We start from the raw sequence: 27,320 nt of genomic DNA, 5'->3' as shown, positions 1-27,320 counted from the left end.
AGTCACTTTTACCTCCCTAGACCTCAGTTTCCCCATCTGTAATGTGAGGTACACCCATTTAATGTGGTTGTTGGGAGAATAAAATTAGCACAGTGCTAGGCACAAAGCACACCATACATATGTGATTCTTGTCTAGTCAACGAACAGAGTGCAACAGGCTTTGAGACTGACCTCCATCTAATTAGCCACCCTGTACCAACTCAAGATTCCAAAGGATACAGGTTGTACACCCCACTGTATCTTGGAAGAGTTCCTCAGAATTTCACTTTCAGGCGCCATGAATTACTCTGGAGTGGCAAATAGGTCCTATCTGACATACCAAATGGAGTACTATTTAAATGACACTAGAGTGTGCTGAAGGGTTCAGAAGGGAAACAGCCTAATTAGTGATGTCTGCCACTGAATCCAGGCGGGAATGGCAGTGTATGTGTAGTATGTTTGACAACCCTGGGCACTCCAGCCTCTGCCCTTACCAGAGAGGGGATCTGCAGTAGCTGGTGTGTCCAGTTTCATGAAGGCTGCTTCAATAGCTTGGCTGAAGGAATTTTGAAAACTGGGCACAGGAACACGGTCTGAATTATCACTCTCCCCATCGCTCTCCACAGGGGCAGGAGGAACTAAGCTGTTCTCATCTAAAAAATAACAGTGTTAAAACTATAGAAACAACTCTTTTTCTAGAAACAGCTTTTTATAGAAAGGAGCCAAACTCCCCCTTCACCAGTGGACCATCCTCACCTTTCTTTGGAGCAGTTTTGGGCCACACATCTGCTTTTGCTTTTCCAACCCTCAGCATCTGCCAAAGTGGGAAAGAAGTGGGGGAGAGAATTTAAGTAGCTAGTCCAACTTCTTTTCCAGACCTACCTTGACTGACTGGAGAAGCACAGAACCAACTATCACCTTTGAAAAGATTTTCCAGGTACTTCTCTCCTTAACACACTGTTCTAGTCATGTCCTCTATATCATGGCTAATGGAAAGGGCAATGAAACCCACAAGGTAGTAAACCATAAGCTGTTTGTTCCTTAGGAAATGGGTAAAGAACACTGCACAGAAGGCACAAGAGATTCTTACTGAGACCCTCAAATTGGGAATTCTGACTTTCTGGTAAGTTTTTCTGCCCTTCTTGAGACCCCTAAAAACATCGATCTGTCGGAGTAAGCAGTGGGTAGTGCCCTCCAGTTTTTGTTTTTTAGACAGGGTTTTGCTCGTCACCCAGGCTGGCGTGCAATGGCACAATCTCGCCTCACTGCGACCTGTGCCTCCAGGGTTCAAGCAATTCTCCTGTCTCAGCTTCCCAAGTAGCTGGGATTACAGGCACCCACCTGGCTAAATTTTGGATTTTTTTAGTAGAGATGGGGTTTCGCTCTGTTGGCCAGGCTGGTCCTGAACTCCTGACGTCAGTTAATCCACCCACCTCGGCCTCCTAAAGTGCTGGGATTACAGGCTTCAGCCACTGTGCCCGGCCTAGTACCCTCCAGTTTTTTTTTTGTTTTGAGATGGAGTTTCGCTCTTGTTACCCAGGCTGGAGTGCAATGGCACAAATCTTGACTCACTGCAACCTCTGCCTCCCAGGTTCAAGCGATTCTCCTGCCTCACCCCCCTGAGTAGCTGGGATTACAGGCATGCACCACCATGCCCAGCTAATTTTTGTATTTTTAGTAAAGACTGGATTTCTCCATGTTGGTCAGGCTGGTCTTGAACTCCTGAACTCAGGTGATCAACCCACCTTGGCCTCCCAAAGTGCTGGGATTACAGGCATGAGACACTGCGCCCAGCTGAGTACCCTCCAGTTTTAAACCACATGGCTACTAAACTTCAGGTACCTAAAGCCATGAAAACTAAACTCTCTCCTGATACTGCTTCAACAGCCCTCACTACCTTTTAGTCTGCTTTTCCAATAGCTCCTTAATCATTAACTTTTTTTTTTTTTTTTTTTTTTTTTGAGACGGAGTCTTGCTGTGTCACCCAGGCTGGAGTGCAATGGCCAGATCTCGGCTCACTGCAAGCTCCGCCTCCCGGGTTCACGCCATTCTCCTGCCTCAGCCTCCCGAGTAGCTGGGACTACAGGCACCCGCCACCTCGCCCGGCTAGGTTTTTTTTTGTATTTTTTATTAGAGACAGGGTTTCACCGTGTTAGCCAGGATGGTTTCGATCTCCTGACCTCGTGATCCGCCCGTCTCGGCCTCCCAAAGTGCTGGGATTACAGGCTTGAGCCACCGCGCCCGGCCAATCATTAACTTTCAGATCCAACCACAGGCCAAGTAAAATTCCTGCAAGGACAATAAAATCAGAACAATCCTCATGCCCCTGAGGAATTTTCATTCCACTTGGCCAAGGCCAGCTTTGTAACTGCTGAAGGCCACTATGAGCCATAACTGCAAATATGCCACTTAAAAGGCAGGGAACATTTTATTCCTGGAAAAATATCAAGAGACAAACCCCATGGGGTTCAAGAAGGGGTGCCTTGTCCTTAAATCATATAATCCAAAGTGAGGAATGCCTATTACTCAAGATGAGTTTGTGTTGGCAGATGCTGATTTCATTAAATAACCTTTCTTCATTATGTTCCACTTTGGTGAACTTCTCCCTTTGTCTCTAGGAGTTTGGGTCTCCTATGGCTTACACATTTGACCTTCCCAAGCCTCATGTTAAAATCTGATCCCCAATATTGGAAGTGGGGACCTAATGGGAGGTGTTTGGGTCAGGGGGGATGGACCCCTCATGAACAGATTAATGCCCTCCCTGGGGAATGGGAGAACTATTCTCACATTCATTCCTGAAAGAGCTGAGAGTGATGTCTGCCACTGGATTCAAGTGGGAATGGCAGTACATTTGTGTGTGTTTGATAGCCCTGAGCACTCCAGCCTCTGCCCTTACCACAGAAGGGATCTGAAGTAGCTGGTGTGTCCAGTTTCATGAAGTCTGCTTCAATAGCTTGGCTGAAGGTTATTTTGAAACTGGGCACAGGAACACGGTTGTTTTAAAACAGGCTGCCACCTCCTCCCCGCCTTGCTTCCTCTCTTGCCATGTGATCTCTTCACAAGCAGGGACCCCTTCACTTTGTGTACCATGAGTGGAAGCAGTCTGAAGCACTCACCAGATGCCCAGTTCTCCAGCCGGCAGAGTCATGAGCCAAATAAACTTTTTTTTTTTTTTTTTTTTTTTGATAAATGACTTGGCCTCGAGTAATCTTTTATAGCCACACAAATGGACTGAGACAGCATCCAAATAGTTTGACATGTGAATTGTTTTACTCTTAAAAGGTAATCAAAATGTCACCTTTATTCTTACCAAAACGTTTGAATCCATTCATTAGAAATCATACAAGTCCAAACTGTAAGATAGTCTATGAAACTGGCCATGGGAAGGGAAAAAAAAAAAAGAGGGGATATGGGCAAAGGAACGGATCAAAGGAGACTAAAGAGACTTGACAACTAAATGCAGTGAGTAATGGGATTCTGCCCTGAGTTGAAAATAAAGGACACTGAGACAAATGGGGAGACAGAAATATGCACCATATTAGATACTATTATGGCAGTGGAATTTCTCTAATGTGATCATTGTGGTTCTATAGGCGAATATCCCACTTTCTTTGGCATGTATCTCCTAAGTACTTAGTGGTAAAGTATCATTCATGATATCTGCAACTTCTTTTCTTTTTTTTTTTTTTTTTTTTTTTTTTTTTTTTTTTGAGACGGAGTCTCGCTCTGTCGCCCAGGCTGGAGTGCAGTGGCGCTATCTCGGCTCACTGCAAGCTCCGCCTCCCGGGTTTACGCCATTCTCCTGCCTCAGCCTCCCGAGTAGCTGGGACTACAGGCGCCCGCCACCTCGCCCGGCTAGTTTTTTTGTATTTTTAGTAGAGACGGGGTTTCATTGTGTTAGCCAGGATGGTCTCGATCTCCTGACCTCGTGATCCGCCCGTCTCGGCCTCCCAAAGTGCTGGGATTACAGGCTTGAGCCACCGCGCCCGGCCTGCAACTTCTTTTCAACACAGAAAAAAGAGAAAGCAAATATATAACAGCAAAATAACAACAATTAGTGAATCTAGGTCAAAAGTATAAGTGTTCATAATACTATTCTTTCAACTCTAAGTGTGAAGTTTTCCAAAATAAAGTTGAAAGGAAAAAAGCAATAGCAATAAAGCCTAGTTAAAAAAAAAAAAAAAAAAAAAAAAAAAAAAAAAGACCAGCCTGGCCAACATGGTAAAACCCTGTCTCTACTAAAAATACAAAAATTAGCCCGGCATGATGGCAGGCACCTGTAACCCAACCCCAGCTACTCAGGGGGCTGAGGCAAGAGAATCACTTGAACCCGGGAGGTGGAGGTTGCAGTGAGCCGAGATTGCGTCATTGCACTCCAGCCTGGTGATCAGGAGCAAGACTTCACCTCAAAAAAAAAAAAAGTATTTGGCATAACTCCTGGGAGCTACTTGCCAATCACCTCTTAAGTCCAGCAGTTTTCAGGATCCCCTCCCTTCCCACCTCACCCCCACAATTATTTCATGTTCCTTGACTTTAGAATCCTCCTTACCAAAGCTCAATTCTTATTTCTCAGTACAAACTGCTATAATCATATAAGAAACATCCATATCAACTGTCTAAAGAATTGTCAAGATAATGATTCTACACTAGCCCCAAAGAAGTTAATACGGACTTCTTACAAGGGCACATGTCAAGCTGTCCATCCAACTTCCTCACTTATCTGAATGCAGGAATGCTGAGTATTGCTTGTTATCTTAGAGATTAATAAAGCGGTTTCACAGCAAGCCTCACTAGCCTATCATCCCCCCACCCAGCTCCAAGGAAGCTGCTTTGGCTAGTTGCAGTATAACCAACACAATCTTCCCCTCTCAAAGTAAAGAGAAATGGCTTATTTTATGTAACAGATAAATACCACCTGAATCAGAGGTCCTAGAACCAGAGACCAGTTAAAATTGATGGTGTATCCCCAGCCCCTACAATAGTATCCAGTACACAAGTATCAAATGATTTTTAAAATATTCTAAACTCTGATTCTGCCTCAGCTATTCTTGGCCTCTTTCCTGGGTACGTCTACAATAACATCTGAGGACTAAATCCACTAGCTTTCCTCTTAAGAAAGCCTCCCATGATTATTAGAATCAGTGCAACATTAGCCTGTTAAGTCTCTCCTTTTCCAACAGAGGGGACGTCCATGACATAATCTGCCCTCAGCCAACTCCACACTGCCAAAAGCTCCGACAGGCAGTGAACTTCCCTCCTACCCATCAGATGACTCAATTTGTCCAGCCGTATTAGAATGAGAGGTAACAATCCCTGGAGGAGGTTCCCATAATAATGAGCAGCAGAGTTCATGTTAAATACCCTTGGGCTGCTTCACAAGCAAAGGATTTACCTGGGCAAAGGAAGGGAAGGGAGAGTCTTCTTCCAGACTCCCAACGCAGAATGAGGGACTGCCCTGACTGGCAGTGGGTGACAGAGGGGTCAGCAGAAAGTCTGAAAGGGAACCAGAGACCTGATTATATTCGTCACGTTCCAAGGAGTGTCCTTAACAAGAGAGATGAGTGAGCCCTGAGTCAGGTCTGGAAAATTACAAATCATCCCCTCAAAAAAAAAAAAAAACAAACATTGATCCAACTTTCAACTCTCCCATGTTCTTAAAAAGCCAACAATATCACCTGTGAAATCAGTGACCCTAGGAAGAGGGAAAAGCTTCATGGTTACAGTAACACTAGGAGTCACGGTAGAATCTACTCCTACCATAAGAAAAAGTCTCTGCTTTTGAAATGTGACACTTTTCACAAAGGCTGGCTCTCAAGGCTAGGTACTGTCAGGGACTGATTTTACACGTATGAAACACCTCCAAGAAAAAGATAAAATTTTAATCAGCTCAGCCTTTACATTCCCGATAGTAGACACTATGACCTGGGAATACTCAATCAGAATCCAAGACACATCAACAAGATCCAGCATGAGGGTGCAAACTTTCCCCCGATACTCCCGAGGTAATACACTTCTCTATCCTTTCTGACTACAGCTGAACACTTCCCACAGATGAGTCTATCCACTACCCTGAACAGTGTTGGACAAGAAGGGCCCTGTTCTCTCCCCAGCAGCAGGCCCTCCCATGGTCAGTACTCTTATTACTAAGACCAGCCAATTGCTCTTGCTTAAATACATTCCGAGCTTAAACTTTCAGAAAAGCCGGGTGCAGTGGCTCACGCCTGTAATGCCAGCACTTGGGAGGCTGAAGCGGGCAGATCACCTGAGGTCAGGAGTTCAAGACAAGCCTGGCCAAGGTGGTGAAACCCCATCCCTACTAAAAATACAAAATTAGTTGGGCATGGTGGTGGACACCTGTAATCCCAGCTACTTGAGTACTTGAGAGGCTGAGACAGGAGAATCACCTGAACCTGGGAAGTGGAGGTTGCAGTGAACCAAGATCATGCCATTGTGCTCCAGCCTGAGTGACAGAGCAAAACTCCATCATAAACAAACAAACAAAAAAAACCCCAAAAAACACACAGCTGGGTGTGGTGGCTCATGCCTGTAATCCCAGCACTTTGGGAGGTTGAGGCGGGAGGATCACAAGGTCAGGAGATCGAGACTATCCTGGCTAACACGGTGAAACCCCATCTCTACTAAAAATACAAAAAATTAGCCAGGCATGGTGGCACACGCCTGTAGTCCCAGCTACTCGGGTGGCTGGGGCAGGACAATTGCTTGAACCCACGAGGGGGAGGTTGCAGTGAGCCAAAATCGCACCACTGCACTCTTGCCTGGGCGACAGAGTGAGACTCCATCAAAAACAAAACAAAACAAAACAAAAAACAGCTTTCAGGAAGGATAGTATGTGAAAACACAATCTTGGTATCACAGATATGCTGGGCACAGTGGCTCAAGCCTGTAATCCCAGCATATTGGGAGGCTGAGGCAGGCAGATCACTTGAGGCCATGAGTTTGACACCAGCCTGGCCAACATGGCGAAACCCCATCTCTACTAAAAATACAAAAATTAGCAGGGTATGGTGGTGCATGCCTGTAATCCAGCTACTAGGGAGGCTGAGGCACGAGAATTGCTTCAACCTGGGATGCAGAGATTGCAGTGAGCCGAGATTGTACCACTGTACTCCAGCTTGGGCGACAGAGCAAGACCCTATCTCAAAAAAAAAGAAAAAAAAAATGCATATCACAAATAATGTATTTAATGATCTGCCACAGTCCTTCATATGCTCCTTTCTCAGTTAAGCAGAAGAGCGTCACAGTAGTGCAGTCCTCAAGAACCAGGTTCTAATCCCAGTTCTTGCCACTAAGTACCTGCCTCAGCCACAGGTTCCTAATCTGCAAAATGATATGCATATGAATACAATGATCACCAAAAGTTTTAAATATTCCAATGATGGACACTTTGTTAAGAATGCCCTACAGAGGCCAGGCGCGGTGGCTCACGCCTGTAATTCCAATAGTTTGGGAGGCCAAGGCAAGTGGATTACCTGAGGTCGGCTGGCGGATCCCCTGAGGTCGGGAGTTCAAGACTAGCCTGACCAACATGGAGAAACCCTGTCTCTACTAAAAATACAAAATTAGCCAGGTGTGATGACGCGTGCCTATAATCCCAGCTACTGGGAGGCTGAGGCAGGAGAATCGCTTGAACCCAGGAGGCGGAGGTTGCAGTAAGCCGAGATTGCACCATTGCACTCCAGCCTGGGCAACAAAAGTGAAACTCCATCTAAAACAAAACAAAACAAAAAACAAGAATGCCTGAGAAATCAGTCATAAGCATCAAAAAGTATCTCTCTTGGCGAGGTGCAGTGGCTCACACCGGTAATCCCAGCACTCTGGGAAGCTCAGGCAGGATCACTTGAGCCCAGGAGTTCAAGATTGCAGTGAGCTATGATTGCACCACAGCACTGAGCAAGACGCTATCTCTTAAAAGCAAACAGGCTGGGCGCAGCAGCTCCCACCTGCAATCCCAGCACTTTGGGAGGTTGAGGCAGGCAGATCACTTGAGGCCAGGAGTTCGAGACCAGCCTGGCCAACATGGAGAGACTCTGTCTCTACTAAAAATACAAAAATTAGCCAGGCTTGGTGACGCACACCTGTAATCCCAGCTACTCAGGAGGCTGAGGCCGGAGAATTGCTTGAACCCAGGAGGCAGAGGTTGCAGTTAGCTGAGACTGCACCAGTGCACTCCAGCCTGGGTGACAAAGCTAGACTCTATCTCAAAAAAAAAAAAAAAAAAGCCATCTGCCAGGCTTATCAGACGAAGATCACAAAAGAGAATTCTCTGAAATTATAGTAGCTCTTTAAGTGTTTAATTTCATAACACTTTAAACATTCTTTATATATAAGACAAACTTTTTTAAGACTAAAGGCCCATTTGAACATTTCAATCCAATCTCATTCCTTAGAATGTAACACTACCACCAATTTGGAACACATCTGTCTCAGTATTTTTTTTTTTTCCACAGGGTCTGGCCGTGTTGCCCAGGCTGGAGTGCAGTGGCCCAATCTGGGCTCACTGCAACCTTTGCCTCCTAGGTTCACTCAAGCCACACCCCCACCTCAGCCTCCCGAGTAGCTGGGACTACAGGTGCACACTACCACACCCGGCTAAATTTTGTATTTTTTGTTTTTGTTTTTTTTAATTTTGTATTTTTTGTAGAGACAAAATTTTGTTGGTCTTGAACGCCTGAGCTCAAGGGGATCTGCCCACCTCGGCCTCCCAAACTGCTGAGATTACAGGTGTGAGCCACCGTGCCTGGCCTTCAATTCTCCTCTATACATTTCATATGTTTTTATTTCCTCCCCTGCCTTCTAGCAGAAGTTTTTCTATGCATTTACATATATATATAAATATAAACCCATAATGAAATGCTTTAGTTTTGTGGTGGTGGTGTTTTTTTTAAAAACCTACAAATATTTATTCTTGTTCTACAAATTACCTTCCCATTAGTACATGAATAGAACTATTCCCTTCTTCGACAGGTGTGAATGTTTTTTTTTGTTTGAGACAAAGTCTCTCTGTTGCCCAGGCTGGAGTGCAGTGGTATAACCTTGTCTACTGCGACCTCTGCCTCCCAGGTTCAAGCAATTCTGTTGCCTCAGCCTCCTGAATAGCTGGGACTACAGGCACCTGCCACCATGCCCAGCTAAGTTTTGTATTTTCAGTAGAGACAGGGTTTCACGGTGTTGGTCAGGCTGGTCTTGAACTCCTGACCTCATGATCCACCCACCTCGGCCTCCCAAAGTGCTCAGGATTACAGGCATGAGTCACCACGTCCGGCCTTTTGGTGTGGAATATTTTATAATATAAATACTATAATTTAGTCATTTTCTTATTGGTAGGCTTTCCAACCTTTTTCTTTTTTTGGAGCTATTATAAACAATGCTTCAATAAAAAGACATGTACAAAGAGGTTTAGGCATACAGGGGAGTATCTCAAACATAAAAACTAGAAACAAAAACAGCTGGGTCAAAGGGAAGAATCCAGGTTCAACTATCCTGCCTAAAGAGCTCCTTGAGGTGCTTAGAAGCGGGCAGGGTAAAGCAGTCAGCATAGCAAGTGGGAAGGATGAATAAACATTAAGAATTTGATGTACCTCAGGACTACCAAAGTAAGGTTATGCTCCTGAAGTCCACACCATGCTGGGTGGGCCGGGATTGTAAATTCAGACACCAAAGCTTTGCATAAGGTCTACCGGATGGGTGAATTTATTAAATTTCACCTGTTTACCTGCATGGGAACCTGGACTTCTGCTGAGAGGAGAAAGGGAGAGGGCCCCGTGGCCCTCGGTGCTGGTGGGACCCAAAGCAGAATCGGAGGAGCAGGTATAGGAATTGAAGGCAGGAAACTGCTGTAGATTCTCGAGGGGAATGTGGACTTCTGGGTCTGCAAAAGAAAGATAACCCTCGTAAACCCATTCATAGAATTCTTCAATTTTTTTTTTTTTTCTTTTTTGAGACAGGGTCTCACTCTGTCACCCAAGCTGGAGTGTAGTGGTACGATCTCTGCTCACTGCGTCCTCTGCCTCCCAGGCTCAAGCGATCCTCCTACCTCAGCCTCCTGAGTAGCTGGGACCACAGGCACGTGCCACCATGCCCAGCTAATTTTTTGAATTTTTAAAGAGACGAGGTTTCACCATGTTGCCCAGCCTGGTCTTGAACTCCTGAGCTCAAATGATCTGCCCATCCTGGCCTCCCAAAGTGTTGGGATTACAGATGTGAACCACCACGCCTGGCCTAAATTTTTCAAATAGTTTCCAACAGTTGAAGACACCATACATGCATATCCCCAAAAGATCTAGAGGATGCAGACAAGCTAAAACCCAAATTTACAATACTGTCCTTCTATAATGTCTTTAATATAGTTAACTTTGTTCTAACGATTAGTAATTGAGGCTGGGTGACAAACATGGGGGTTAATTACACTGTTCTACTTGTCTTGATATTTCCATAATAAAAAGGTTAAAACAAAAAATCCTATTCCTGAAATATCAGTTTTCTCAAAGTTCAGGACATGTGCCAAACACCTACACAGTGTTGGGACCCCAAGTACACACTTACCCCACTTGAGATATAGAATGTATGTTTCCATGCCATATGGAGTCAAAATACCACAGTGCTTTTCTTGGCCAAGGACTCAATTCCTTGTTTTCTGGTGGATAACGGGACCTCATGTCACACTAATCTCCTGGATTCAATAAAGCTTATTTTGAAGAACCAGATCAAAAGGCTGTGCTTACTGCTATGAAAGATCTCTTAAATCCAACTTCCTGCACTTCCTAGTCTATCAAGGTTTCCATCTTATCAGACCCTCCTGGCAGACCTGCTGTGTACAGCTATCAGCTTTAATACAGTCAGCGATCCAGAAAGCATGGGGAACAATGGCCCCCAGCATTCTTAGCAAAGCCCCAATTCCCATCTCTTGAACAGGTTTATATCGCCCACTATTACCAACGCTGAATTTCATCTTCATCTTTACTATGTGCTAGGCACTTTGACCCATATTAACTCATTACATTTCCAAGCAAGACTATTAAGGAGGTGCTCTCATGATTCACATTTAAAAGCTGAAGAAAACAAGTCGCTAAGGTCTGGCTCCCAGGTCTCAGACAGAGTTCCAGACAATGATGTACAGCAGTACTAGTCAAAGATGAGAGTTCCTGAACTTACACTTGCCCTGTTTCTTGTTCTCCTCTATTTCAATCCTGCGCTCTCGGCGGCGTTCCTCCCGAGCCTTCTTTTGGCGCTGACGTTTCCTCTTCTCAATGTCATCTGCGGATTGGTCAGGTTGTAAAGAGGTAGACCCAGGACAACCTACCCATCACCTCCTCCCAGTATTAGCAGCTAAGCCCACACCAGTAGGCCCAGCTGGACTAGATGAACAGATGAAGTGTTTAGGAGGCACTAGGATTCATGATACAGTTCCGTAAGTTTCCTCCCACACTGGATTTCTAGCCACAAGCATCCTTGAATCCTACTATAAAGAGAAGCAGAGCAGGGGCATTCTCACCTGAGAACATCTCTAGGGTTTCCTTAGAGACCACAGGAGGTTGCAAAGCCAGTTCACAGATGCTGAACTCACAGGTGAGTGGCAAGTGAGAGAGGTATCTATGACGCTGTCGAACATCCTACATTGGAAAAAGGACCAATACTCAACTAAAGCAAACCTAACTCTGAAAGCAGGGGGTCCTAACCCAGATATCCAACAATATATACATAACACAGCCAGCACTGGGGCTGAAAACAGTAGTGCTCAATTATCCTCATTTTGAAAAGTCAAAGAGAAACTGTCAACCTACAGCAAGGTGGAATAAGCAACCAAATCCCGTTATTTTTGGTTTGTGCTGCAAAGGAGTGAATTGAGTCCGGCAACAAATAATCTAAAACCAATCAGCTGTTTCTGATTTTTAAGGGCCCACAGCTGAGGGGGATGAACAGCAAAGATAAAAAGTTATTTGTTGGCGGAAAAACAGAACAAAAAAAAAGTGGGGGCCGGGCGCGGTGGCTCAAGCCTGTAATCCCAGCACTTTGGGAGGCCGAGACGGGCGGATCACTAGGTCAGGAGATGGAGACCATCCTGGCTAACACAGTGAAACCCCGTCTCTACTAAAAAATACAAAAAACTAGCCGGGCAAGGTGGCGGGCGCCTGTAGTCCCAGCTACTCAGGAGGCTGACACAGGAGAATGGCCTGAACCCGGGAGGCGGAGCTTGTAGTGAGCTGAGATCCGGCCACTGCACTCCAGCCTGGGTGACAGAGCGAGACTCCGTCTCAAAAAAAAAAAAAAAAAAAAAAAAGTGGGAACCACTGACAGAATAACTGGGAAGGAAGATAAAGCAGATCTCCCTACTAAAAGACACTTGGCCTGAAATAGTAGAAATGAAGCCCAATATTTTCTTTTTTTCTTTTTTTTTCTGAGACATGGTCTTGCTCTGTCACCCAGGCCAGCTCACTGCAGACTTGATCTCCCGGGCTAAGGTCATCCTTCTGCCTCAGCCTCCTGAGTAGCTGGCACTACAGGTGCACATCATCACACCCAGCTAATTTTTTTTGTATCTTTTGTAGAAATGCCCTGGCTGGTCTGAAACTCCTAGCCTCAAGCAATCTGCCTGCCTAAGCCTCCCAAAAGTGCTGGGATTACAGGTGTGAGCTACCACACCCAGCCCATTTATTTTCGTTTCTATTCTTCTCCTGCATGTTTGATGAAAAATTTATAGTACTCAAAGAGTCTAATTTTAAATCTTACAACAAATTTGCCTATCGTGGCTAACACGGTGAAACCCCGTCTCTACTAAAAATACAAAAAAATTAGCCGGGCGTGGTAGCGGGCGCCTGTAGTCCCAGCTACTTGGGAGGCTGAGTCGGGATGTAGTCCCAGCTACTTGGGAGGCTGAGTCGGGAGAATGGCGTGAACCCAGGGGGCGGAGCTTGCAGTGAGCCGAGATCGCGCCACTGCACTCCAGCCTGGGAGACACATAAACTCCATCTTGAATAAAAGGAGGAAATATCTACATCTCCAAACTACAATCAATGAAGCAGGGAGCAGCACTCATGCTGAGGGGGCACCTCACTTACAAAGAATTCACAGCACCATCACTGACAGGAAGACTAAAAATACAAAAACTAAAGGCCTTGAAGGTTTGTGAACTTAGGATGGCTAAGCCTACCTCAAAGAGATTAGGTTAATATTGCTGCCTGACCCTCCATTTCTAGAGGAAGGCCTCACCTCAGACATGGAGTAGCCAGCAATCTCCACCACAGTTGCTGAGATCTTCTCGGGGCTCCTCTCCAGGCTGCCGTACTCCCGCACGAGACAGCGCACATTCACGGGGTGCAGGAACATGTGCTGCCCATCTTCCGCTGAGGACAAGAGGCTCTATCACACACCAGTCTCGGCCAGTCCCCAGAAGGCCCCTCACCCCTCCCCATGCCCAAGGGCTCAAGCCACCCAAGCCCCTGGACCTAGTGGCGCTCCTCTGCTTACAGCGCAGGGTCGCATCTGAAACACCTCTGTGGCAACCCAGCCCTCTCCTCAGGCACCCTCACCTTGGTAAAAGTAGTAACAAGGAGAGCTGCTGAGGTGTGTGAAGCCTGGCTTGGTGATGGGTTCCTGCTGGCTGGACTCAGTGCAAATGGTTCCCTCTTTAAGATTGTCATCTGCTAACTCCAAGTCATCACAGGCCTCTGGCAACCCCTCAGGCTCTGGTTCAGACACTGCTTCCTCCTCCTCTACCAGAGGGAGAGCAAGAGGTCTAGAAGGAGTGTCCAGAGAACAAACTTCCGTGGTTTCTTCATCGAAGGCAGACAGATACTCCAGCACACCCTGTTACAGCAAACTCTAGATCAACAGAAAGTATATCTCCTGCTTTCCGAAAGCAATGTGGCAAATGTAGGCCTAAGAACCAAGCTCCCTAGATGTTTATCTTAGCTGTCGTGTTCACTGATTTAACACCCCTGGGGAAAGAACTAGTAACAAGCATACAGAAAATACTCATTGTCCCCTCTTCTCTTGAGAAGGTTTAGATCTCACAGTAATGCCTACCAGCTCAATGACAGCATTTGAGGAATGGCAGCCACTTAGTAACAGGAACACACTAACCTTCCTGGGTTGAAAAACAGACTCCTTCGCCAACGGAGCCATCAGCACCAGTTGTTCCAAAGCAGCCACAACACCAGTGACCTCCCCTTTGCTTCCAGCCAATCCCGACAGAGCCTCTTCCCGAGTCTAGCGTGGCCAGAGAAAACACCAGAGAAGGTTAAGTTTCCAGAAACACACTTAGCTTGAAGGGCAAGGGCTTAGAATGGCCTCTCAACAGGACCAAAAGTTAAAAGGCAATGAGACCCAATGGGAAGGAGGTTAGGTGCTTAAATATCTCAACTTTGAGAGAAACAGGAAGCAAAAAGCATGCAATACCCACTAAGAATTGGAATCTGCTTAGAATCTGACACTGGGGAATGTAAATTAGTTCAGCCAGTGTGGTGATTCCTCAAAGACCTAAAAAGACAGAAACACCATTTCACCCAGCAATCCCATTACTGGGTATATAGCCAAAGGAATATAAATCATTCTACTATGAAGACACATACGGCCAGGTGTGGTAGCTCATGCCTATAATCCCAGCACTTTGGGAGGCTGAGGTGGGCGAATCACCTGAGGTTGGGAGTTCAAGACCACCCTGACCAACATGGCGAAACCCCATCTCTACTAAAAATACAAAATAACCCAGGCATGGTGGGGCATGCCTGTAATTCCTGCTACTCGGGAGGCTGAGGCAGGAGAATCACTTGAACCTGGGAGGCAGAGGTTGTGATGAGCCAAGATCACACCACTGCACTCCAGCCTAGGCAACAAGAGTGAAACTCCGTCCCAAAAAAAAAAAAAAAAAAGAAAAACTAAATATCGCATGCATGTTCTCACTTCCAAGTGGAGCTAAATGATGAAAAACACGGACACAGAGGGGAACAAACACTGAGACCTACCAGAGGGTGCAGAGTGGGAGGAGGGAGAGGATCAGGAAAAATAACTAATGGGCACTAAGCTTAATACCTGGGTGAGAATCTGTATAACAAACCCCCATGACATAACCTGCATTTGTACCCCTGAACTTAAAAGTTAAAACAAAACAAACAAAAAAAAGAGAATCTGACACTGACAACACTACAAAAAACTTCCAGAACAGAAATCTAAGAATATGAAACTAACCTAGTTTTTACAAACTATGCTCAGACAGAGGCCCAGAGTAGTAGGCCCACCCACCTCAGCCTGGACAGTTCTAATTCTATGTAGCCTTTCTTATGCCTGTAATGGCATTTGAACAAATATGGCTGCAATGTATTATAGTAAGAAAGCAAAAGTTAAATATACAGGACTCTACCCAAGGATCCCTTAGGAGTCAGGGAGAAGGGAATTCAAATACCAGCTGCATCCCTTACTAGCAAATTACCCAACCCGTGATTCTGTTTCCTCATCCATGAAAGGGGATAGTGCTATCTACCACACTAGAAGTTTAAGTGAGATAAATGTGCATAGCACCGGTCCTATCAAATGCTAATCACTCAATAAATATGGGCTTCTACTGCTCTAAGCTAGATCAGTGGTTCCAGTAGTGTGGTCTGGGGATGAGCAGCCATCAGAATCACCCTAGAACTTGTTATAATGCAAATTACTGAGCCTACTGAGCTTAACCTATGCAATCAGTATCTCAAGACGGAGCCTAACAACCAGTGGTTGTGATGCTTCAAAATTTCCTGTTGTGGAAGATCCAAGACCCAAGGAATTCTATCCTTGTGTAATTATTGCCATTTCAGGCACTCCTAAGGCATACTGGGCAGGCCGTAATACTTTCTCCACAATGTCTCTCAAAACACCTCTAGAATAGAACCCTAAGTATTTTCCCAGAAAACAAAAAACTCTTCCTTGCTTTAAGAACATAGCTAATCTAAAAAACTCCACTGTCACAATTAGTTATAAAATCATTTTGACTTGCTCCTTTCAGCTCTAGAAAGAGCTTTAAAAGCCCTAGGTTAAACCTTCTCTGCTGTCATCAAACAAAGCTCAAAACAAATTGGCTTTTTTAGACATTTTCTGCTTATTGTCTTAAATGTGGAATGGAACTAATTTAACCCCAGTGTCCATCAACTCACCCCCAACACAGTGAAAAGGTTTAGCATTTCTGGTTTTCACCAGAGAATGCCGAGAGAGTGAAAAGGTTTTAGCGTCTTCAATGCATCCTCTCACCTTGAGCTCCTGGATAGCTGCCTCAATAAAGCAGGACTCGGGAGTGTGCTTCTCCTCTGCCAGCTGCTGCTCTAGTGCTACTTTCTCCTCCAGAACTACCCGGTGCAGCACCTGCTCCTTAGAGGCCAGCAGCAACTTGGAGTACTGGCTGTGTTGTTCATCTATAAGAAGGCCAGCAAGATCAAAGAAATGCAACACTCAAAGTTCATGACGGTGTAGCTAAATAGGAATTTTCAAATACAGCCTTTTCTTTGGGGTGAAAATGGGATAATTCCCTAAGAAAATAATTTAACAACAGTCTTAAAATAAGGTCTGTAGCTCTGTTCTTGATACAAGAAATCTAAGAAACCCAGAGATGCAGTCTAAACTTTAGTCACACAACGTTTATTATTACAGCATTGTATGTAATATCAGAAAAACTCAAACCAGCCAGGCACCGTGGCTCACACCTGTAATCCCAGCACTTTGGGAGGTCAAGGCGGGTGGATCACTTGAGGTCAGGAGTTCGAGACTAGCCTGACCAACATGGTGAAACCCCGTCTCTACTAAAGATACAAAAAATCAGTTGGGCGTGGTGGTGCATGCCTGTAATCCCAGCTACTCGGGAGGATGAGGCAGGAGAACTGCTTGAACCCGGGAGGCAGGGGTTGCAGTGAGCCAAGATCATGCCACTGCACTCCAGCTTGAGCAACAAAAGCAAAACTCTGTCTCAAAAAAAAAAAAAAAAAGAAAAAGAAAAGAAAAGCTCAAACCAACCAGTAAAACCAACAATAAAGAATAAAGAAATGGTGGCCCAGCGCAGTGGCTCACACCTGTAATCCCAGTACTTTGGGAGGCTGAGGCAGGTGGGTTGCCTGAAGCTAGGAGTTCGAGACCAGCCTGGCCAACATGGAGAAACCCCATCTCTACTAAAAATACAAAAAATTAGCTGAGTATGGTGATGGGAGCCTGTAATCCCAGCTACTCAGGAGGCTGAGGCAGATCTCTTGAACCTGGGACGTGGAGGTTGCAGTGAGCCGAGATAACACCACTGCACTCCAGAATGGGCAAGAGAGCGAGACTCCATCTCAAAAAAAAAGAAGTTCAAGACCAGCCTACCAACACAGCAAGACCTCATCTCTGCCAAAAATAAAAAATTAACTACACCACCATGCCCAGTTAACATTTTTAAATTAAAATTTTAATTTTTAAATTAAATTTAAATTAAATTGTAATTAATTAATTAATGGCAGGCTGAGGCAGGAGAATTTCTTGAGCCTAGGAGGTCGAGGCTGCAGTGAACCGTGACCATGCCACTGCACTCCAGCCTGGGCGACAAAGTGAGATTCCATCTCAAAAAAAAAAAAAAAAAAGAGTTAATGACATGACAGTATGTTCATTAACCAAAATTCTGTGGACACTGAAAATGGTTTTCTTTTTTATTTATTTTGAGATGGAGTCTCCCTCTGTCACCCAGGCTGGAGTGCAGTGGTGCAATCTCAGCTCATCACAACCTCTACCATCCTGTGTTCATGCAGTTCTGCTGCTTAGCCTCCTGAGTAGCTGGGATTTAGGCATGTGCCAACACAAATTTTTTTTTAAGTAGAGATGGATTTTCACCATGTTGGCCAGGCTGGTCTCGAACTCCTGACCTCAAGTGATCCACCTGCGTCGGTCTCCCAAAGTGCTGAGATTACAGGCGTGAGCCACCATACCCGGCCTAGACGTGTTTTTCTAAGTGGTCAATTAGGGACATGGAGAAATACAGATGCTGACTTGCAAATCAAATCCCAATCTCACAAAAATATACATGCATAGAAAAAATATATATAGATAAGGTTCTGGGATGCCTATGAGTAAAGGGATCATGGATGACTTACTTGTTTTACTTCCCTCCTCCACATTTTCTGTACTTTTATTTATTTATTTATTTATTTATTTTTTGAGAGACAGAGTCTCACTTGTGTCGCCCAGGCTGGTTCTAGCAATTCTCCTGCCTCAGCTGCCAAGTAGCTGGAATTACAGGCGCACGCTGCCACACCCAGCTAATTTTTTGTATTTTAGTGGAGACGGGTTTCACCATGTTGCCCAGGCTGGTCTGGAACTCCTGAGCTCAGGTAATCCACCCGCTTTGGCCTCCCAAAATGCTAGGATTACAGGCATGAGCCACTGTGCCCGGCCCACATTTTCTGTACTTTCTAAGTAGCTTAAAACAATGTTATCTTCAGACCTCCCTGATATGCCGTTTTCCTACCCTCAAATATCCTAGTATCTGCCCAGAGTTAACATTTGCAAATTTGATTATGTATCCTTCAAACCTTTTTCTATATAATTATATACGCACGTTTATAAAGAAATAAAGGTTTTGGCTGGGTGCAGTGGCTCACGCCTATAATCGCAGCACTTTAGGAGGCCAAGGTGGGCAGATCACGAGGTCAGGAGATCGAGACCATCCTGGCTAACACGGCAAAACCCCGTCTCTACTAGAAATACAAAAAATTAGCCGGGTGTGGTGGTGGGCACCTGTAGTCCCAGCTACTTGGGAGGCTGAGGCAGAAGAATGGCGTGAACCCAGGAAGCGGAGCTTGCAGTAAGCCAAGATCGCGCCACTGCACTCCAGCCTGGGCGACAGAACGAGACTCAGTCTCAAAAAAAAAAAAAAAAAGAAAAAGAAATAAAAGTTTCATCATAAATGACAAATAATAACATCTTGTTCTGCAGCTTATTTTTCATTTCATGTTTTTTTTTTTTTGGTCTCAAAAAAAAAAAAAAAAAGAAATCTCAGATACAAGTTTCATTCTCGTAAAATCAAATAGGCCGGGCACGGTGGCTAGTGCTTGTAATTCCAGCACTTTGGGAGGCAAGGTGGGCAGATCACCTAAGCTCGGGAGTTCGAAACTAGCCTGCCAACATGGTGAAATCCCGTCTCAACTAAAAATACAAACTTAGCCAGGCGTGGTGGTGTGCGCCTGTAGTCCCAGCTACTCGGGAGGCTGAGGCATGAGAATCGCCTGAACCCGGGAGGCGGAGGTTGCAGTAAGCCAAGATTGTGCCACTGCACTCCAGCCTGGGTGACAGAGCCAGACTCCGTCTCAAAAAAATAAAAAATAAAAATAAAAATAAAATTTATCAATATTTTATAGCATCTATCATTTCAGCCTGGCTCAAAAATCCACCCATATCTGAGGATTTTTTTTTAAATCAATACACATTTTTTTTTTTTTTTTTTTTGAGACGGAGTCTCGCTCTATAGCCCGGTCTGGAGTGCAGTGGCTGGATCTCAGCTCACTGCAAGCTCCGCCTCCCGGGTTTATGCCATTCTCCTGCCTCAGCCTCCCGAGTAGCTGGGACTACAGGTGCCCGCCACCACGCCTGGCTAGTTTTTTGTATTTTTTAGTAGAGACGGGGTTTCATGGTGTTCGCCAGGATGGTCTCGATCTCCTGACCTAGTGATCCGCCCGTCTCGGCCTCCCAAAGTGCTGGGATTACAGGCTTGAGCCACCGCGCCCGGCCATCAATACACATTTTTAATGTTTTAAGTTGTTAAGCATTTAAACAGTCAAAATCACTAGGAAAAAAAATACTACACACACATATTTACCACCCAAATGAGAACACACAATCCTTCAGACAGATGCACATCTAAGGATTTACAAAAAAATTATATTTTCTTTTAAATAAAAGGGTTAAAACTTTCGGATTTTTTACATTTACTTCTTCAATCTATCTGGAATTAATTTCATGAATGGTATGAAATAGGATTACTTGTCCCCAAAATTTAAAGAACTCACCTCCTAGACGAATGGGATGGTCTACATTCATCCATTTGGATTTGGGCAAAGCCACCAACACCCCTTTCTCCCTCTTCATCAGCTGCATCGTAATGGTATCACCAACAACATACTGACGTGACTCTGTGGCAACAACACTGAAACATGGACACTTATATGTAGCAGGGCAAGGAGTGAACAGACTAGAATCTAATTGAGTAAATGTCTCAATCTCACCTCTTGAGATCCTTCTTATGCACAGAACTGTAACAGATGGGACATTTACTCCATGTCTTCTCACTCAGTGAAAGATAGTGCAGGATGCATGCCCAGCAGAAGATGTGTCCACAACGGGTTATCTTGGCTGCAGTAGGTGGATAGAGGCATATTGGGCAAGATGGCACTTCATGGCTACAAATGCGCTGAAACAAAATGCCACCAGAAGGTTCACTGCTTGCAGAATTGATTAGGGACTGTTAAAAGTTACAGGCCTCTCTACTCTCTCATCCCCATCCCTGTACATCCTTATACTCAACATATCTTCCTAAAACTGTTTAACAATGTAGATACATGTATGACAGCTCTTTTTTTTTTTTGAGACAGAGTCTCGCTCTGTCGCCCAGGCTGGAGTGCAGTGGCGCAATCTCGGCTCACTACAAACTCCGCCTCCTGGGTTCACACCATTCTCCTGCCTCAGCCTCCGAGGAGCTGGGACTACAAGCGCCCGCCACCACGCCTGCCTAATTTTTTTCTATTTTTAGTAGAGACGGGGTTTCACCATGTTAGCCAGGATGGTCTCAATCTCCTGACCTTGTGATCCGCCCGCCTCAGCCTCCCAAAGTGCTGGGATTACAGGCGTGAGCCACCGCGCCCGGCTTTGTATGACAGCTCTTTAAGCAAATCACTAAGGAAACCATAATAACGGTTTAATACAATAAAACTAATACACAATAGGTATTTGGGGGGTTCTACTTTACATAGAAAAAAACTACAAATCACTATATTCCCATTTATAAAAAAACTTAATATGTATGCATAAAGGCCTAAAAAGGGTCTAGAAGTAATCTACCAGTAATTTCCAACAGAGAACACATTAAAAAGACTTCACTTTATATGACTAATTTTTTTTTAATAAAACAAGTTTTTATGCCTTCTATGCCATTCTCAGATGATTTTATACATTTTCACAGTAGTGAGAGTTCAAGCTTTAAGGTCAAAAGGCCCTGCTCATTTAAAAAAAAAAAAAAAAAAAAAAAAAAAAAAAAAAGGGCCCATCATTTTGAAATTATTGTTCTTCAACAGACACTCTATTAGGACCAACAAGGGGATACCAAGAGTTGGTAACTTCAGTAGAAAACACATCAGTGGCTTTGAAAGTGCAACTGAAGCTGGGCATGGTGGCTCACGCCTGTAATCCCAACACTTTGGAAGGCCGAGACAGGTCGATCACTTGAGGCTGGCAGTTTGAGACAAGCCTGGACAACACAGTGGAACCCCATCTCTAATAAAAATCAAAAATTAGCCAGGCATAGTGGTACGCACCTGTAATCCCAGCTACTCAGGAGGCTGACGCACGAGAACTGCTTGAACCCAAAACGTGGAGGTTACAGTGAGCTGACATCCCGCTACTGCACTCCAGTTGGGGCGATGGAGCAAGACTGTCTCAAAAAAAAAAAAAAAAAAAGCCAGGCACAACGGCTCATGCCTGTGATCCCAGCACTTTGGGAGGCCGAGGTGGGGGGATCACGAGGTCAGGAGATCGAGACCATCCTGGCAAACACGGTAAAACTCTGTCTCTATTAAAAAAATACAAAAAATTAGCCAGGCGTGGTGGCGGGCGCCTGTAGTCCCAGCTACTTGGGAGGCTGAGGCAGGAGAACGGCGTGAACCCAGGTGGCGGAGCTTGCAGTGAACCAAGATCGCGCCACTGCACTCTACCCTGGGCGACAAAGCAAGACTCCGTCTCAAAAAAAAGTACAACTGTGTGGCTCATTCATGTGCTCACCTGCCACAAGGCTGGGGCCTTCTTTGATAGTGATTGCTATGAATGGTTGCCATTGAAGCAATGGCCCTGTAATGAGCCCAACCCAGGTCAGGAGGGTAAGGGGTTATTACTTCCCAGCTTACATATCTTCAGATCAGAGCCTTTCACACACCATCCCTACAGGCCAGAGCCAGTTAGTCACAAAATGGACTCCAGGAAGAACCAGGAACTGACCTCTGGGAAACATCTATAGAAAGGCCAGGCAGAAAAGGTTGTCAAGCAGTGAACACAGCCAACAGCTGCTGCGTCAGCACAGTGCCTTTATTTAGCGCTGTCTCCCATTCATAGCTTATGGGCTTGGCTGAGCTACTCACCACTTGTTCCACAAAGTCCCAGTTAACTAATGTATCAGGATCAGCAAAATGAGCTGTGTAGTCTTGGTCTTCACACACCACAAATTGGCAGCTAGAAATAGGAAAGAAGACAGGAAAAAGCTAGACTGTTAGAATCTACCAATAAGCCCTCGGCAGAAATTGTCATCTATTCACTTAGAAATCAAATGCAGGTCGTTAGCAGCTCTGGTTCATGAGGCACTGCACTAGGACCTCAGCCTCACTTCTGAACTCCGGCTCTGGAAAGAACCCAAAGACGCAGCAGGCAGAAGTCTAAATCCATGAACTGTTTTCTTCTGCTTCCAAGTCCAGCCAAATTCCCTGAAGGCATCCCTTGAACTAAAATTAACCTAGACTGTGACTCCATCCAACAGCAGTAAGCCAGATTTCCTCTCACCCCTTAGAACCCCAGAAAATAGCTAGTCTTCAAGGCAGTTGAAAAGACTGTTCACGGCCAGGTACCATGGCTCAAACGTGTAATCCCAGCACTTTGGGAGGTCAAGGCGGGTGGATCACTTGAGGTCAGGAGTTAGAGACCAGCCTGACCAACAGGGTGAAACAACATCTCTACTAAAAATAGAAAAGTTAGGCCAGACGCGGTGGCTCACGCCTGTAATCCCAGCACTTTGGGAGGCCAAGGCGGGCAAATCACAAGGTCTAGAAGATCAAGACCATCCTGGCTAACATGGTGAAACCCCCTCTCTACTAAAAATACAAAAAAAATTAGCTGGGCGTGGTGGCACGTGCCTGTAGTCCCAGCTACTCAGAAGGCTAAGGCAGGAGAATCACTTGAACCCGAGAGGCAGAGGTTGCAGTGAGGCGAGATCACGCCACTACACTCCAGCCTGGGCGACAAAGGAGGACTCTGTCACCAAAAAAAAAAACACACTGTCATCACTATTTGAAACCAGTTCATATAAAGTACAAAAAGGTTACTTCAGTCTAGATCCTAGGTCAAATCTTAAATTATGACTAAGGCCACACAAAAGGAAACAAAAGGGGATATTTGAGCAAATATATGCCAAGCACTTCAACTTGTCACTCAATTGTCCCTTAAGAAATTTTCTCCTCCTGGTTGGGCGCAGTGGCTCATGCCTGTAATCCCAGCACTTTGGGAGACCAAGGCGAGGGGATCATGAGGTCAGGAGATCAAGACCATCCTGGCTAATATGGTGAAACCCCATCTCTACTAAAATTACAAAAACAAAATTAGCCAGGAGAGGTGGCAGGTGCCTGTAGTCCCAGCTACTCGGGAGACTGAGGCAGGAGAATGGCGTGAAGCTCCAGGAAAGGCAGAGCTTACAGTGAGCCAAGAGATCACGCCACTGCACTGGGCAACAGAGAGAGACTGTCTCAAAAAAAAAAAAATTCTTCTTCCTGGCCAGGCACAGTGGCTCATGCTTGTAATCCCAGTACTTTGGAGGCCGAGGCAGATGGATCACGAGGTCAGGAGTTCGAGACCAGCCTGGCCAATACGGTGATCCACCCGCCTTGGTCTCCCAAAGTGCTGAGACTACAGGCATGAGCCACTGCATCTCTATCAAAAAAAAAAATACAAAAATTAGACAGGTGTGGTGGTGCGCACCTGTAGTCCCAGCTATTTGGGAGGCTGAGGCAAAAAAATGGCTTAAACCCAGAAGGCGGAGGTTGCAGTGAGCCGAGATCACGCCACAGCACTCTAGCCTAGGTGACAAAGCAAGACTCCGTCTCAAAAAAAAAAAAAAAAAAAAAAATTTCCTCTTCCTTATAAAGGAGAGGCTGAATCTCAAAGCAGTTAAGTAAGTTACCTAAGGTCAAAGGCCGAAACAAGATTCAAATCTGGGTCCAATTCCAAACATGTTTTCTACCTCATTATGATACTAACACAGTTATCTAAGCATTAAGTACCAAAAACATCCACCTGGAAAGTGGGTAAAAGGAAGGAATGGTGGGGCAGTGGTGAACAGAAAAAGAACGAGACCAATTCCCTTTCTGCTTCTTTCCCACAATAGCTTAAAAAAAGCCTCTTCACAGCGGCACCACAGTTATCCAGAGAGTCCCACTTTCCCTTTTCTCTGAGGAGTAGCAATACTCACTTGGCCTGTAAAAAGAGTTCCTTGTTAAAAGGCTTATGTCCCCACTTGTTCCTTTTTCCCCAGCTACCATGTCCACTGCCTTCAAAGTGACCCGTCTGGCCACGGGGTTCAAAAGTGAAATTCAACAAGTGGTTCAGGTTGATCTTCTTAGGACCAGAGAACTGGGCAGGGCTAAACTCTGCCCGTTGAGCCTCTGCTACCTAGGGAGAATGAGAATGAATCAGTATTTCAGATTAGGATGACACTTACTGATTTACAGCAGAAACCCAGGAAAAAAAAAACCCTCCTTCTACACAAATCTTTTTTTTTTTCCCCCAAGACGCAGTCTCACTCTGTCACCCAGGCTGGAGTGCAATGGCACAATCTTGGCTCACTGCAACCTCTGTCTCCCAAGTTCAAGTGATTCTCCTGTCTCAGTCTCCTGAGTAGCTGGGATTACAGGCGTGTGGGATTAAACCATGCCCAGCTAGTTTTTGTATTTTTAGTGGAGACAGGGTTTCGCCATGTTGGCCAGGCTGGTCTCAAACTCTTGACCTCAGGGCCTCACCTCAGCCTCCAAAAGTACTGGGATTATAGGCGTGAGCCACCTTGCCAGCCTACATAGCTTAAAGTATTAACTAAAGGCCTGGCACGGTGGGTCACACCTGTAATCCCAGAACTTTGGGAGGCCAAGGAAGGCAGATCACTTAAGTTCAGGAGTTCGAGACTAGCCTGGCCAACATGGTGAAACCCCATCTCTACTGAAAATACAAAAATTAGTCGGGGGCAGTGGTGGGCGCCCGTAATCCCATCTACTCAGGAGGCTGAGGTGGGACAATCACTTGAACCCAGGAGACAGAGGTTGTAGTGAGCCGAGATCGCACCACTGCGTTCCAGCCTGGGCGACAGAAACCCTGTTTCAGAAAAAAATAAAAAATTTTTTAAAAGTATTAACTAAAAAGGCTGCTTTTTATATGGAGTAGCCATTCTTTTATTCCTTTTTCAAAAAATTAAATAAGACTGGGCACGGTGGCTCACGCCTGTAATCCCACCACTTTGGGAGGCCGAGGTGGACGATCACTAAAAATACAAAAAAATTAGCCAGGCGTGGTGGCAGGCACCTGTAATCCCAGCTACTCGGGAGGCTGAGGCAGGATAATCGCTTGAACCTGGAAGTGGGAGGTTGCAGTGAGCTGAGATCGTGCCACTGCACTCCAGCCTGTGCAACAAGAGCGAAACTGTCTTTAAAAAAACAAAACAAAACAAAACAAAAACCCAGCATGAATGCGTCTAGCTATCTTGAATCACAAAGATTTACTTAACTGGATTAATATTTTCAACAGTCCCATAGGACTCCTACACCTTCACTCTTGTTAACTACTTGTTCTTTGGTCTGCTTCTGGCAAAGTGGGCCTGTGCAGCCACACTCTGGAGGTGGCTTGCAGGCAGAGCTGCTAACTGCCCTAGGTTCTGGATCCTACCAGACCTCCCATCTAAGACACAGTTATTCACTGTTAATTAAAACCGACAGAACTGGAACATGTAGGCAGACTAGCTCTGTGTCTAGAAATAAACCCAATCAGCAGATTCAGCAACAGTTTATAAGGTTGGCCAAGAAACCATACGAGAAACACCACTGCAAGCAAAGATGGAAGAAATCACATCAATGTGTATTTCAGTCCTCTTAACATTCCCAAATTGCATTAAAATGAATGGAAGTCAGCTAGGGCATTTCCCAACTCCCCTTTCCCATTTAATGTTATAAACACTTCGCTAGTCACCTCAAATAGCTGCATACCATTCATGATGTTGCATGGGTATACCAGAGCTTAATGCCCTATTGTATGGCACAGATTGTTGGAGAGCTTTTCCACTGTATCAAGATAATGCTGTGAGAAACACATTTTTTGATACATTTATGCGCAAATACTTGAGCACCTACAATTATTTCTTTTGAATGTACAGGAGGAATTATTGGGTCAAAGGAAAGGCAAACTTCAGGCTTTTGCTGCTTAGTCAAATTTGAAGATTTTTGCTAAGCAGCACTTGCACATACAAAAAGAGATATGATGAAAGGCAATTTCTCTTCCAGAGGCAATGAACATACTCTGAGATATTCTATACATACAGAACCATGGTATATAACCTTTGATATGGTTTGGATTTTGTCCCTTCCCAAATCTCATGTGTAATCCCCAATACTGGTGGAGGGGTCTGGTGAAAGGTGATTAGGTCATGCGGGCAGACTCCCCCCTTGCTGTTCTCATGACAGTGAGTTCTCAGGAGATCTGGTTATTTAAAAGTATGTAGCACTGGCCGGGCACGGTGGCTCACGCCTGTAATGCCAGCACTTTGGGAGGCCGAGGCAGGTGGATCACGAGGTCAGGAGATCAAGACCATCCTGGCTAACATGGTGAAACCCTGTCTCTACTAAAAACACAAAAAATTAGCCAGGCGTGGTGGCGGGCACCTGTAGTCCCAGCTACTCGGGAAGCTGAAGCAGAAGAATGGTGTGAACCCAGGAGGCAGAGGTTGCAGTAAACCGAGATAGCGCCACTGCACTCCAGCCTGGGTGACAGAGTGAGACTCCGTCTCGAAAAACAAACAAAAAAACAAACAAACAAACAAAAACTATGTAGCACTTCCTCTTACGCAGTTCTTCCTCCTAAGATGTGTCTGCCTCCCCTTTACCTTCTGCCATAAGTTTCCTGAGGCCTCCCCAGCCATGTTTCCTGTACAGCCTGCAGACCTGTGAGTCAATTAAACCTCTCTTCTTCATAAATTACCCAGTCTGAGGTAGTTCTTAATAGTAATGAGAAAATGGACTAATATAACCTTTAAAAATAAATACAAAGCTAGACACGGTAATGCACACCCGCACTCTCGGCCACTCAGGAGGCTGAAAAGGGTCACGTGAGCCCAG

General features: G+C 45.2%; 1 protein-coding gene across 7 annotated transcripts in view; it reads right to left on the bottom strand.

Annotated features, from left to right (window-relative positions):
* Window positions 1-27,320, bottom strand: part of RNF10 (ring finger protein 10) — a 46,357-nt gene that overhangs the window by 463 nt on the left and 18,574 nt on the right. For 4 of the 7 annotated variants that reach the window (XM_015431640.4, XM_005572405.5, XM_045366080.3 and 1 more), the window contains 14 exons: window positions 24,419-24,618; window positions 22,326-22,416; window positions 20,205-20,389; window positions 19,989-20,125; window positions 16,219-16,379; window positions 14,080-14,205; window positions 13,527-13,803; window positions 13,207-13,340; window positions 11,492-11,609; window positions 11,152-11,253; window positions 9,713-9,868; window positions 5,372-5,472; window positions 736-793; window positions 474-632 (listed from right to left, as the gene is read on the bottom strand). In XM_015431640.4, coding sequence (XP_015287126.1) covers window positions 474-632; window positions 736-793; window positions 5,372-5,472; window positions 9,713-9,868; window positions 11,152-11,253; window positions 11,492-11,609; window positions 13,207-13,340; window positions 13,527-13,803; window positions 14,080-14,205; window positions 16,219-16,379; window positions 19,989-20,125; window positions 20,205-20,389; window positions 22,326-22,416; window positions 24,419-24,618 — 2,005 coding nt within the window. Of the gene's footprint in view, window positions 1-473; window positions 633-735; window positions 794-3,230; window positions 3,640-3,970; window positions 5,473-9,712; window positions 9,869-11,151; window positions 11,254-11,491; window positions 11,610-13,206; window positions 13,341-13,526; window positions 13,804-14,079; window positions 14,206-16,218; window positions 16,380-19,988; window positions 20,126-20,204; window positions 20,390-22,325; window positions 22,417-24,418; window positions 24,619-27,320 lie in introns of those variants that run through there. The other 3 variants (XR_012420761.1, XR_010579623.2, XR_012420760.1) reach the window with 2 other exon arrangements.

The sequence above is a fragment of the Macaca fascicularis genome, chromosome 11, assembly GCF_037993035.2.
Source record: "Macaca fascicularis isolate 582-1 chromosome 11, T2T-MFA8v1.1".
In the NCBI taxonomy this organism is placed as follows: domain Eukaryota; kingdom Metazoa; phylum Chordata; class Mammalia; order Primates; family Cercopithecidae; genus Macaca; species Macaca fascicularis.
Note: the sequence above shows the minus strand (reverse complement) of the source record. Positions and strands in the feature narration are given on the sequence as shown.